Consider the following 14,698-nt stretch of genomic DNA (forward strand, 5'->3'; position numbering starts at 1 on the left):
AGATGGGTTTGTTGAGCAGAACTGCAGAAAACATCTATAGGTATCTGTGATGATTTGTGTTTTTATGTGTATTAGAATGGGATATGTAGTCCTAAGATTGTCCCAATAGCATCCATTTTGATTTAAAGTCTGTTCTGTAGTAGGAAAGTTTTACATGCTGTTTCAGAGAAGCTTCGCTCTCTGGTTATCTCGTTGCTAAGGTGAGTAGAGAGCAGAGACTTTCGTAGTCAAAATAATTCTGCTACAAAGAATGATAACAACTGAAGCTCCATGAGAAAGTTAGGCGGGACAACAAGACCCAGGAGGCATTCTGGGAAGAAGAAGAGAGAGTAAAGAGAAGAAAGATGGAGTTTGCCTGAGAAAGGGGCAGACACGTGCTTTTCCCTAAATGGACTATTTTTCCTACCATGGACTGGTTTTCATCTAGCATCAGCCTTTGAAGACCCAAGACACGTGAGATGGACTATGTTATCCTTTATATTAGTTAGCATAGTTTCATTTCTTTATTTTTTCAGCTGGAGTAGGGGGAGTGGAGTGTTCCGTTGGTCTTGAATGAAAATGTACCTACTAAACTATTTTACTATCAACTGAAATCTTTTCTAAAGCAAATCTTTTCAATAAAGCAGTAATGTTTAAAACTGCAGGTGTTAGTTCTTGCACAGACAGGCTGAATGTCTAACTGGCCACGTGTGTTTGCTACCCTAAGTTCTAGAGCCAGATTGTTCTGAGTATAGCTCAAGGATGTGTCTGTGTGTGTTGCTTTCTTAATAAGGAGATTGGCTTCTGAGAAAGAAAATTTAGACAGAACCCGGCTGAGTTCCAAGTGGCTCTGCTCAGCAGTTAGAGGTTTGTCTGGTTTTCGTACTCGTCCCAATTTCCGGCACCCCCATAAATCTTCTTGGAGATAAGTTGCCAGGCTGCTTTTGCCCAGGTTTGCCCGTTATTTATTTATTTATTTATTTATTTATTTATTTATTTATTTATTTATTTATTTATTTATTTATTTATTTATTTATTTATTTATTTATTTATTTAACTTATATGCCGCCCACTCTACCCAAAAGTCTCATTTCTGTTCCCCTGTTCAGAAGTCTGATCACAGGGATCCCTCCTTCTCATTTAGATTGTTGCTATGTGCTGTGCATGCAGCTGTCTTTGAACAGTGTTCAGAAATTACACCAAGTGCAAAATGTGGCAGGCAGCCCTTTAACCTGACATATGTCCTATAGAGCCTATAAAACCAGTCTCATGACAGTCACACTGACTTCTAATTAATTGGTGCTGACTTTTACCTCTACAGTCATAGAGAACCAGAACCTGAAGTAGCTCTTCTCAAATTTTGTAATTGTCATCAGATAGGTTAAGTTGGTGGATCCATGCCAAAGCCATTTCTGTAGGAGTGCCCCTACATTTCAGAAGAGGGAGGAATAGCTGCATCTTAGTGTTATCATTGGGACCTGTAGTTTATCAGTTGCCAGAAAGACAGCAGAGACAGGACCAACCTGGCCTTCCAAAAGGGGGCATCCCACAACTGGAGCACCCACTGAAAATAATCTCTTGTATTCTCTCCAAGAGAAGACCTTTGCTCAGATCTTAAAAACTAACTGGGTTCACATGGGGAGATACTGTCCTTCAGATAGACTGTCACCAACTGAAATAAGACTACAATGGTGCCTCGCATAACGAGCGCTTCGTTTAACGATGAATCCGCATAGCGATGAAGATTGTGATGTTTTAAATGGGTAAAAATCGCTTTGCAATGATCGGTAAGCTGTTTTGCTTACCGATTATTGCAAAGCGATCTTTTCCCAACAGCTGATTGGCGGTTCCAAACTGGCGGCCGGGTAAAATAAATGGCTGCCTGCTGTGTTTTCGCACCCATTCCTCGCTTACCAGGTAGCAAAAATAGCAGCCGTATGGAGGATTTTCACATAACAGTGAGTTTTTTGCCCATAGGAACGCATTAAACGGGTTTTAATGCATTCCTATGGGCTTTTTATTTTCGTATAATGACAAATCCACATAGTGACGATTTTTCCGGAACAGATTATCGTCACTATGCAGGGCTCCACTGTATATAGGTCACAACCAGTGTAGAAATGGACCAGGAGTCAAAGGAGTTGCTGCAGTAGGGGAATTATATACTGCAGTGTTTTGTTTGTTTGTTTGTTGATTGATTGATTTACATTTCTCTGCCACTTTTCTCCCAGTAAAGGGGTCCAAAGTGGCTCACAAATTATTTTTAAAAAGGTTGACTAAAACCACAATAAATTATGACACCAAAGAACAAATAAATAGACAGTATTAAAACAATTATTTAAATGAATTCAAAACACCTTTAAAACCCATTAAAACACACATTAAATAATAATAATGTCCAGCACACAAGATCAAAAACTTCCAAATTAGTTGCTAAAAGCCTGTCTAAACAAAGATGGTATTTACATGTCTCCAGAAGGACAGGAAGGGGGCCAACCTAGCTAAACAGGGTTGCTTGAGGTATGATGGGACCACTCCTTGCATGCGGATGTAAGGATTGTCCCAAATGATAGACCACATCTCAAAATGACCATGTTTAGCATGATCTAGGTCAGAGGTTTCCAATCTTTTCAGTGGGAGGACCACATCATATATGCTCCATATTTTTGAGGGCAGAAGGAACACACACACATGCATGTGCATGTGTACACGTATGCCCACCCACCCACATGCCCTCTGACCTGCCTGCCCACCTGTATGCACACACTCACGCACACATGCATGCCAGGCCGGACAAAAAGGAAAGGTGGGCTGGATGTGGCTGTAGTTTGGAGACCCCTGATGTAGACCAATCCAGGCCAGGATAATTGGGCCATCTAGTCACACCTTCAGAGACAATTCGTTATTCTTTTCCCATGACATTTTTGTGATGTAAATTTCCCTCTTCTGTCCTAAAGTTGGGTTTGTATTTGATGGTTTTTTTTTTCTTTTAAGCAATATGAAATATGCCCATAAATTTCCAACTTATTTTCTAGCTTGGCTCTTGATCACAAGAATGATGCTATAATCCTGGAATATGTTCCAACAGGAGCACAGAAGTGTACATGCTTAGACTTAAGACTTAAATAAGTGAATGTGTGTTTCTCTAAAAAGCTGGGCTGTGTCTATTTGATTACGATGTTTGTTTGGGTTAACAGGCAACAAAGAATGGGTCTTTCCTTGGACAGTTATTAATGAAAATACGTAGGACCAAATGTGGAAACCTGCAAACAGATAGTTTTACATTGATTACTGAACAAGAACCACTAAAGTGCCTATCTTTTAATTTCCCACAGTGACATGTGTGGACACCACCTTGACTTCCTGCAATGATGTGTCTTACTCAAAAACTATTTACCCTAATTTGCTGGACCAGAAATCCAGAGAAGTAATTGAGTACAGCTCTGAATATATCTTGATGAGTGTGCTCCATAACTTGCTGCAGGGAGAATGCAACCCTGATCTGCGGCTTCTAAGTTGTTCTATTATGGCTCCAAAATGTGAAGAGGGCAACATCATTAAGCCTTGTCGTAAGGTCTGTGAAGCCCTGAGAAAAAACTGCCTTCCTGCCTTTGATGCAATTGACATGGCTTGGCCATACTTCCTAGACTGTGATCGGTTCTTTGTGGATGAAGTAGAAGGATGCTTTGATCCATTAGCAAAGCTGCGAGGTAAGAATCAAAGCTGTGACTGCATGCTTTAACAGAATCAACAGAATTCAAGCATACAAGTAAGTTTTTCAGAGTCCCAGCTCTGTCAGTTATTTTGATGGAAATGAATTGCAGTTGCTGACACCAGTTTGGGTTGACTATATAGCTGAATCACACAATGAACTGACACCTGGTTTGCCACTGAGCCAGTCTTTTAAGAGGCAAAGCTGAGAAGTCAAGCCATTTAATCAGGGACTAAGCTGGTGATCTATGTATGTACAAGTAAACTAACCAGATTACAGGTTTAGCCTGTGCAAAATCAGCTTGACTGACATTAGCTCAGGATCACATACAAAAATCTTGAATGAGAAGAAGTATTTGGTGGGAAACAAAGACTGGAACCCTACACATAGTCTTTCTGATTAAGCCCAAGAGTAATACCCCAAAGAGAAGGTTGGGGCCAAATGGAGCCAGTGCTCAAAAGAGAAGCAGATGGTATATAGTTTTTTGTCTTCAGTGGAAATTTAGGAAAGTGAAAAATGAAATGCAGGAAACTATTTTTACTGTAATTCTTATGGTATCCTTCAAAGTGTTAGAGATAAATGAATTACAATTCTTAAAATTAAAAAACAACAACAGAATAAGCATTATGTCTATAGTCTTTACAAAACTATTGTACTGTGCTGAATTAATGAAAACAGATGAAAATATATTTGTGATTTAGTTCAATACTGTTTTATGTCAACTGTGGTTTGTATAATCATCATCACTTTAATCTTCTCTAGTTTCTCAACCCATTCCAGAAAATCTGCTAGTATATATCTAATCAGTGCCCAAGCTGGTACAGGCCCATCCTAAGAAGCATGAATTTGGCAGAGGAGATAGCCAACCTCTAGAGACTATTCAGAACTCTGATAAATTCTGGCAAAATAGATACTGAAAAATTCTGCCCAGGCTGAGAATGCCTACTTAGATAAGCAAAGTTACTTGTTAAAGAAAGTTGGGTTTGAAGCCCAAATATCAAACTGCATATTTGTTCCTTCATAACAACACCAAATACCCTTTCACACAAGGAAAACAGGCAATATTGTAAGAACAACCAATATATTGTTCCTGAGCAAGCTAGTGGAGAGGGTAATGGTTGATCAACTTCAGGCACTCCTGGATGAGACCAATGTTGTTGATCCATTCCAGTTTGGGTTCAGGCGACATCGTGGCATGGAGTCAGCATTGGTTGTGTTGCACAATGACCTTCTGAGGGAGGCCAATGGGCAAAATGTCCCTGCTGGTCCTCCTTCTCCTCTTAGCAGCCTTTGATACCGTCAACCTTGGTATCCTCCTGGGGAGGCTCTCAGGATTGGGGATTGCTTGCCTGGCATCGTCCTGACTCCAGTCCTTTCTCAAGGACCAGCCCCGGAAACTGCAGCTTGGGGAGATGGTCTCTGATCCCTGGACTCTAAACTGCAGAGTCCTGTAGGAGTCAATCATCTCCCCTTTGCTTTTTAACATCTACGATTGATTGCTAGGGGAGGTCACCCAGAAATTTGGAGTATTGTGTCATCAGTACACTGATGATGCCCAGCACTATCTCTCCTTCTACCCTTCTGCAGTGGATGCCCTCCCATCCCTTGAGCACTGGATTGCTGCAGTACTGGAGGGGATGGGGTCAAACAGGCTAAGATTGAACCCGGACAAGACAGAGGTCCTCTGCAGTCTGTGGATTGGGTGACTCCCTTTCTTTTGGAGGGGAACTTTCTCCACCAGTGATCATGTTTACAATCTGGGCATTGTTCTGGATCCAGCACTATTGATGGAATCTCAGATAGCGCTTGTGACCCAGTCAGTCTATTTCCATCCCAGGTGGATTGCTCAGCTGTGATAAGACCTGACTGCAGGTCTCTTATCACATTGGTCCATGCTTTGGTAATTTCAAGGATAGATTACTGCAATGTGCTCTACGTGGGGCTGCCTTTGAGACTGATACAAAAACTTCAGCAGGTCCAGATCTTGGCAGCCAGACTAGTAACGGGATCGTTTAAACATCAGCATGTCACTCCATTGGTGGCTGCCCTGCACTGGCTACCAGTTTGTTTCCATATCAGGTTCAAGGTGCTGATTTTGGCCTATAAAGGTTTTGGACCTTTAATCTTAATGGTTCGGGACCTCAGTGCTTGGATGACCACCTCCTTCCAAGTGGAACCAACCATCCTATCCATTTTTCCAAGGATGGACATTTGAGATTGCCAACCTCTAGAGAAGCCTAGAAAGAAAGAACAAGAACCAGGCCTTTTCTGTGGTTGCTCCCCCTGACGTTCACCTCCTGGAGGCACCTACGTTTTGTGCCCTCATGAAGGCTCCAGTTGTGTTTTCCTTTCACTGCCACCAGTGGATTACCTCAATCCACAATATAATGTTTGATCAGACACTTGTATTGTGATTGCAAATAAAACTTATTAAAGTGAAGACAATTTACAGTGGGGTCTTGACTTGAGAACTTAATCCGTATTGGAAGGTGGTTCTCAAGTCAAAAAGTTCTCAGGTCAAATCTGCATTTCCCATTGGAATGCATTGAAAACCATTTGATCCGTATCTGCTCTTTTCCGTCCGTAGAAATTAATGGGAAGCTGCTATTCCGCCTTCGACCACTAGAGGGGGATATTTTGTTTCTTTTTTTCTTAGGTCAAGAAAGGTTCAGGGAAGGCAGGGAAAATACAGTCCAGGCAGGACAGTACCAGGCAGTCTGAAGACTGTCTCCCAATCCACTCTCTAAATGCTGGGAGGAGTGAGGAAGCAGACAGGCACCCTTTTCACTGCCCAACAGTTAACTGAAAGTTCAAAATTTGCACTTTCCCTGCCTCCCACGTGTTTTTTTTTTCAGTTCTTAACTCAAATCTAAGTATGTAAGTCAAGTCAGTATTTTCCTATGAGAGCGGTTCTTAAGTCAAAATGTTCTTAAGTCGTTCTTAAGTCAAGACCCCACTGTATTAATTACAGAAGTTCCTCAGATGTACATGCTATTCTCTTGCCATAGAATTTCCACCTTCTCTATCTATTCATCTTAACCAGTCTCTAACTCCATCTCTACTGTCTCTGACTAATTCACTGACTCTCTTTCTCCTGACTAACTCTTGACTGACTCAGGCTCCGCCTTTTAACATCTCTGTTCGGCTCTGCCTCTCAAACACATTAGCACAGAACCTGAATAATAGATAACTTATTTTGCATATCAGGGGGTGAACGCTACATACCTCCCCCCTTAAATATGTTTGTTTGGAAGGGGAAACATGTTTTTTCATCCCAAACAAACATGCATCATTACATGAAACTCTACTTACCTTCTGGCAAGATTGTGCAAGCAATAATAATAGGCTATATAACAATCACAATAATACACTAAACATTCCAATACAATTCAGTAATATACTTTACCTTATCATTCATACTTACTACATTTAACATTTCAACCTTACAGAAACATACCAGAATCAGGAAACTTTTACATAGATAATTAACCAGTTAATCAATAGTCAATTCAGGTTTATTTTAAAAGTCCTCCATGTTTCTGTCCATCAATTTTCAATTTTTCATCACTGTTTACAAACAGAACCTTTATTATACATTGCAACTTTTGTTTATCCCCCTCCCATCAGTCATTTGGCTTTCAAGGCAAGGTACCAGCATCCACATGCTGAATCCCTCTGATGCTGTGGATTACAAAGTCCAAGACTTGCATGATCCCACTGTCATCGGCTTGGCACTGCACCTCTTCAACGTTCAATGCATCTGTGAAGATGATGAGCTCCCAGCTGTAGTCAGGTGTGCTGAGGGCTGGTCTGGTCATTAACACCTCCTTCAGCTGGTCAAATGACTGCTGGCACTCAGGGATCCATCTGATGATCTCTGGCTCCTTCCGTGTTCTCGTCAGTCGACTAGCAGTCACTGGACCCTCTGATGTCCACTGGATGTCCTCTGTTTGCTGTTTCTTAGTGAAGCCTGCTTTCTTTCTGGCTCAGAGCTTCACCTTCTCAGCTGGGGAAAGGGTTGGCAGTTCCATCTCCTCCTCATCTCTGGATGGGTCTCTCTTTAAGAAGCCAGGGCTTACGCCTTTCTCCTCACTCACACAGTCACCCACAGGTACTTTCATTGAAACGTTTTCCCTATGTGGGGGACCACTATCATGGGTCACTTTAATATTCTCATGCAAGTTTCTCTTAAGTACAATCAATTATTGGTTTGTTTTAGATGCATTGAGTATGTTAGATGATTCTATTTCTTTATTCAGTGATACACTAGATAGGGGTTTTCCTTGCAAGGATTTAAGGGCTACTTATTCTACCCCTGCCAAAAACAATTTTCTCCCCTCTATAGTTCTCAGTTCTACTACTTGGTCCTCAGGACAGAATACTCTTTCCTGGGCCTCATACAAGCCTTTCTCTTTTTCAGGAGTACTTCCCAAGCTTGGCTTTGCCACTTCTAAGGACTTTTTTCTATATAAAAGCTCCTTATCCAGGCAAGACCTTTCAGGGCATTCAGGAGATAATAAAGTAGGTGTATTGGGGGCTGGTTCAAAGCAACCTACCAAACTAATTTCCTCCTTCTGCTCCTGAGCCAAACTATTTTTATTTGGATTCTTTAGAAACATAAGATCAGCTTCTGGATGATAATTAGGCTGACTTCCAAAGAGATTTTTCCTTCCAGGCTTCCCTCTGCTACTGTATCCATTTCTGCTGCAATGGGTGATTCCTGGCCCCTTTGTGAGGGTGTAAGTGCAAAAGCACTCTTAACATGCTCTGTATGTCAGGTCTTTATCAGTCCTAGACCTCTCTGGGTGTTCAGGGGTCAGTGGAATGGGATTATCTCTAACTTTTGTACTACAATCATTCAAAGTACTATCTTCCATCTGTTCCTCAACACAGGAAGGATCCTTAGGGGTTTTCAAAATAACCTCATCAGCCATTTTGGTTACCTCATGGTTCTTTTCTAACTTGGGGCATCCCTGATTTGATTCAGAGGTTTGGGATTCCCGTTTTTCCCTCAGGGATTGTTAACTGCTGTCTCAGGGAACCTGTTACTTCACAAGCACTCTGCACATGCTTAGTGAGATCTAGCCCAATTAAACAAGGTGCAGGAATTTGATCAGAAATTGCCACATCCAATTTCCGATCCAATCCCTATAGTTTATTTTCACTTTAGCCATGGGTAAAATCACTGGAGTAGAGCTTAGTCCCTTGATGGTAACAGTTTGGTTTGGGAGAATTTGTTCTTTAGGAATCACCTCAGGATGACACAGGGTTATGTTAGAACAAGTATCAATCACTCCTACATAAGACTTTCCATTAATAAGAATCCTCTCACCAGGGTTATGTATTAAATTATCTTCTGCCTTTACTAGAAACCAATGAATGACCTGGACTAGTGGCAGATCAGAATTTTCTGTCATGCCAGTTGCCATGTAGACAGAACCTTGGTTACTACTTCTCTCAGTGGCTTCAGCTGGTTTTAAACAGTAAACTTTCTTGGAAGGATAATCATCCTTCTTATTCCTAAATTTATTTTTCATACAATTGAATTGTAAATGACCGAACTCTCCGCAGTTATAGCACTGTCTTCTTCGCTCACTCTGAGGAGATCTGTTCAACTTTAACTTTTCCTTAGGGTTCACTTGGGTCTGAGAACTAGGCTGTGCTAATTTAGATGAGGCACCACTCTGGCCTTCTTTTCCTGTTGTTTTGCTGAGGAAATTTTTATTAAAGGATTTCTTATGGTTGTCCCAGTTTTGCCTGTTAAAATTTACCTCAAGGAACCTGTGGTTTCGAATCTCCCCAATGTAATCAGCTGTTTCACCTGCTTCTAATAGATTTTAGGATTTTTGTCCTTGACTAAATAACGCCGTTCCCCAGGCAAAATAGAATAAAATTGTTCCAACCCAATCACATTTTCATCTGCTCAAGGGAAGTGACATCTTCATTTCCCATCCATTTCTACAAACATTGCAGCAGTTTAGCCCCTAGCTGAGAATAAGATTCGTCAGGCTTTTTGACCAGGGAATGAAATTTTTGCCTCAGGTGTTCTGCATTGATACCAAATCTAGAATAAACCATTTTCTATAGGCCTCAAAATCTCTGGCCTACTCTAGAGGCATCTGAGAATACAACTCAGCTAAATCTCCACCTATTTGGGATCTCAAAACCATCATCCTTCCATCATCCTAAACATTAAAGTCCCAGCATGCCCTTTCAAATGATATGAGGAAAGATTTAGAGCAGTCTTCTTTTCTATATTGGGGGAATTTCTTTAAGTTGCTTTTTGAGGGATTTCCCTCACTAGAGATAGTTATTACTATTATTGTTTTGAGCAGCCAATTCTAACCTTTTTATTTCCATTTGAAATTCCATTTGTTTTAACTCCAACTCCATTTGTCTGTTTTCTTGCTCATTTTTTTCCTCATCTCTAATTGTCTTTTTTTTCCTGCTCAAATGCCATTTCTCTCTCTTAATTCTATTTGTCTGGTCTTTGCTCTCTCCTTTTCCCTGGCTTTGATTTCTAGTTTCTTCAATTTAAATTCTGTTCCAGCTTCCATTTTTCAAAATCTGGGGAGCTTAGAACACTTTTTTTCCCTGAGGCACCTTCATGAGTCTCCTCCTGTTCCACAGCTAGAGGAACTCCATTTCCCTCCACTTCCTACATTGTCATCTGGATTATTTATTGACTGGTTGGATAGAAAGGTCAGGTGTTAAAACTAAGAAAGATATGAGACAGCTAATGGGACTAGAATAATTTTATAATACTGTGCCCCAGGAATATACAGTAGGTGGTATGTACAACAAAAGCAACCAAAAACAGTTGCTGAGGCAGCTAAATGTACTTGACAGATTAGTAATTTTGAGAGAGGTAACAAGACCTCATTACAGTGAGATGAGAAATGATGTAAGTGGCACGTTGGTGGAAACAAAGTGTGTAAAGACTTGAAGATACAAACAGAGCAGTCTGGAAAAGAAAAATCTCCTCAGCAGAATGAAGGCACGGCCAGGGACAAACAGTTTACTAAGGGGAAGATAGGAAATAAAGTCTGTTTTCTATGTGGTAAAGAAGGACATTTTTGAGATTCCTGCACAGAGACAGTTATTAGAATGAAAGTGCATAAAGAGACACCAGTCTTCTGTGTTTCAAAAATTGGGACCCCAGAGTTAAACCACTCATGAGATGGAGAAAATAGCAGGCAAGCTGTTATGAAGACAGGCATGTTGGAATTGAATGGGCCAAGTCAGGAGATAAAACACTGTTTATTTATTACAATAAATATAGAGTTAGTGGAAGAATATGGAGAGAGCATTTGAGTTCAAGATAAACTTTTGTGGGGTGTGAGAGATACATGTTCACAACTGTGTGTGTGTGTCACCCTGATGTGATACCTAAGGAAAATATTTTACCTCATGAAAGTGTTCTGGTAAAAGGATTAGGAGCACCAAAATTTCTGTATCTGTGGCCAATGCAAATACAGTGGTGCCCCGCGTAGCGAGGTTAATCCGTTCCGGATTAACCATCGCTATTTGGAAACATCGCTAAACGGAATAGAAAAACCCATTGGAACACATTAAACTTTGTTTAATGCGTTCCAATGGGCCCCAAACTCACCATTCAGCAATGTTCCTCCATAGCGCAGGTATTTTTGCGCCCTTGGTAAGCGAGGGCAGGGCACGAAAACGCTGCGTGTGGCCATTTTGGGTCTTCTGGCAGCCATTTTGGAACCGCCGATCAGCTGTTCCCCTGACATCGCAATGTGAAGATCAGTAAGCGAAACGCTTACCAATCGTCGCAAAGCGAATTTTGCCCATTGAAACCATCGGTATGCGATCGCATTAGCGATCCCAAAAAATGGATCGCTATGCGAATTCGTCGTTAAACGGTGCGCTCATTATGCGAGGCACCATTGTATTCAGTCTAAGATCTGGGAAGGAAGGGCAATGGAAGGTTGATGTTTATAATGATAACCCAGCTTAATGATTTGGAAATGATTTGGCTAGGCATCTAAAGAATGTTTGTGTAATGACCTGATCTCGGGACAAATCCAGCCCTTGGCAAATCCAATCTTCATGTCTGGAATTGAGGAGGAACCATCTGATAAAAATGCTCCTCTTTCAGATTATTATCTTGAACCTTCTAGGTCAACTAGGCAGAGAGAGGGAGGTCATATGTATGCTTTTAAGGAGGACATTTCCTCAGAATCAACCACAGAACAAAAGTTGGATGAGAGTTTGAAACCTTTATTTCACTTTATAAAGTCAAAGGAAAATGAAGCTAGTTTCCTCACACATGACAGTTATAAGAAAGGCAGAAAACAAAAGTTATGAGGATGTTTCTGCTGTGGTAAAATTACTCATATTTTGAAAGACTGGTATGTTCACAACTATAAGTTGAACAAGGAACTAAAAGGCCATGTATGAACAAAGATAGAAAAAAAGAAAAAAAAAGAAAAGCCAAACTTACAAGCTGTTTAAAAGTATACAGCAATAGTCAGTAAAACATTTGAGAGAAAATGTAAGTCAATATTAATAGACAATAGTGGTGAATATAATTCACATGAAATGAAAGAGTTTCATAATTAATGAAATTAATAAGCAAGGAATCTTACATAAAAAATGGTTGCTTACACTCATGAACAAAATGGAGAAGCAGAAAGAAAAATAAGATATATTTTAGAAATGACAAGGTACCTGTTAGCAAATGCTGAATTGCCAAATAAATTTTGGGATAAAGCTGTGATGGCAACAACTTATATTTAAAATGGACTTCCAAGTAAGCCTAATAACAAAGCAGCTTATGAAATTTGGCATGGTAAAATTCCCTTAGTGCATCATTTAAGAGTTTGTGGATACAAAAACAGAAAAGGCAGAAGTTAGTTTCCAGAGCTGTCCAAACTAGATTAATTGATTATGAGCAAAACAGTAAAGGCTATGGAATAAAGAATTTGGAAACTAGAGAAATCAATATTAACATGTAATTTATTTTGATGAGCGAAATAAAACAGATAGAAGAAGAACTATAGTGGAAAATGCTGATGAGAGAGATCAGTACAATACATCACTTGTAGATACCACCATATTGGTGGTAAAGTTCCCTCCAAGAGCTTCTATGACAGACATTATTCTTGAAAGACGGTGCAAGCAATTCACATGCAAAAGGTTATGTGAAAAACATAAAAGAAATAAGACAGGAGAAGCAGTGGTTAAATCAAAAGCAGGAGATAAAACTTCAGGAAAAACAAATGACTGTGCCACTTGCAATGGTAAAATGGCAGAGTTAGCAGCTCCAGAGACTTCAAATCTTAAAACCCTATTGACATCTGGGAAAACATGCCAAATGGTGTCCAAGAACGTGAGATCAGAGGAGGGAGGAGATTCATCTCAGCCTAAGACACAAAAAGTTCAAGATCCTTTTTTACTTGTCCTACCTGGAAAGATAGTCATTCCACAGTAAACCACCCTGGAAAGATAAAAGAGCTGTTTATAGAAGAAGTGCCAGATTTCTTCAACTTAGAGATTGGTTGGAGAACTTCAAGATGAACTTCAATGAAGTTCTACTGATGAAGGATTCTTCAAAAGGAGAAGAAGAGATGGACATTGTGTAGATATTGTTTCATATAGAAAATGATCTAGTAATGACTAATGGTAATAAAAGTGATATAATTAAATGTTAGAAATATTAAGTGATTGTCAAATGGTTTGGAATTTAAATATGTACCTGAATCTGCTATACTGATACAAACTGATTTTATTGAAGGTGAAAATGTGAAAGTGGAAAAGTATGATAAATAATCTTACTGTATTTTTCCATGTATAAAATGACACATTTTCCTAAAATACTCAGAGGAAAAATTGAGGGTTGTTTTATACACGGTAGTAAGGAGGGGGGAGGGATCAAAGGGGGGAGGGATCAAAGCACTTTTTGCAAAGAAAGTGGAGGGGAAAAGGAATTCCTTCTTTTCCCCTCCACTTTCTTGAGAGGAAAGTGCTTTCCCCCTCCACTTCCTTTGCAAAAAGCGGCTTTCCCCCTCTACATTTGTGATTCTGATTAAATTTAATACACTTAAATAGATATGTTCTGTTGCCAGTAACCAGACAAGTGTCTGTCTAAAGTTCTTTATATATTGTGGATAAAGGAAATCCATTGGTGGCGGTGAGGAAAAGAGAGAACACCACAATTGGTATCTGCTGGTGGGAGGACATAACGTGAGCCCTTTGGGGGAAACAAGCAGGGGCCACGTGGTAAACCTCACAGGTTCTAATAGTGGACAATAGAGCACTACATGTGCCAAATTCTCCACTGATTTTTGGTCACAAGAGCAAACTCTCTCATGATACGGAATTTGTGTATAGCGTCCTAATAAACTGGCTAGTGGTAACATCAAAATATGCCCAAGTAAAAGCTTTTCTATAATCAAAACTGATTAAATCAGTAAAATAAGATGGAAGATTTAAAGGCAAGGGTAAAATATTCTTATATAAAGGGGACGTTTTTAGGGTGCCTAACAAACCTAAATCAGTTTGAACCCAGTGGTCGTACAATCTCTGTTTCAGTAAATGCTTTCCAGCGGGTAGACCAAGATGTCTCACATACTCTTCAGAGAATCCAAGTTTAGCAACTAGTTTAGGGAACGCTCTGCCTACAACTAACAGAGAAGGTAATGTAAGCACGTAGTACTCCCAGAGACATTTAATAGTCTTCTAACTATATGGCCATCATGTTTCATATAGCTATATAATTTCATTCCCTTGACTCAGTCATTTGTGAAATTCTGCTTCTTTATATGATCCAGTAAGATACACAATTAGCAAACTAACTTAGGGATTGTCCAAACAGATTGGTTGCTGTTCTATGGTTTTGTTGTTTTTTTTTGTGTGTGTTTTTTGTGTATGTGTGTGTTTTGCAGATTTGAATAGCTCATCCTAGGATTTATATCCACACATGGGGAGGGTATTTGTTGCTGGCTGATTGAGATATACTGGGTTTATGAGTACTGCCTGTCTACA

General features: G+C 40.0%; 1 protein-coding gene across 2 annotated transcripts in view; it reads left to right on the top strand.

Moving 5' to 3' along the window:
* CPZ (carboxypeptidase Z) overlaps nt 1–14,698 on the top strand; it is a 69,289-nt gene that overhangs the window by 24,500 nt on the left and 30,091 nt on the right. For both annotated transcript variants that reach the window (XM_020805774.3, XM_073001014.2), the window contains one exon: nt 3,315–3,689. In XM_020805774.3, coding sequence (XP_020661433.3) covers nt 3,315–3,689 — 375 coding nt within the window. The remainder of the gene's footprint in view (nt 1–3,314; nt 3,690–14,698) is intronic.

The sequence above is a fragment of the Pogona vitticeps genome, chromosome 5 (genome assembly GCF_051106095.1).
Source record: "Pogona vitticeps strain Pit_001003342236 chromosome 5, PviZW2.1, whole genome shotgun sequence".
Classification (NCBI taxonomy): domain Eukaryota; kingdom Metazoa; phylum Chordata; class Lepidosauria; order Squamata; family Agamidae; genus Pogona; species Pogona vitticeps.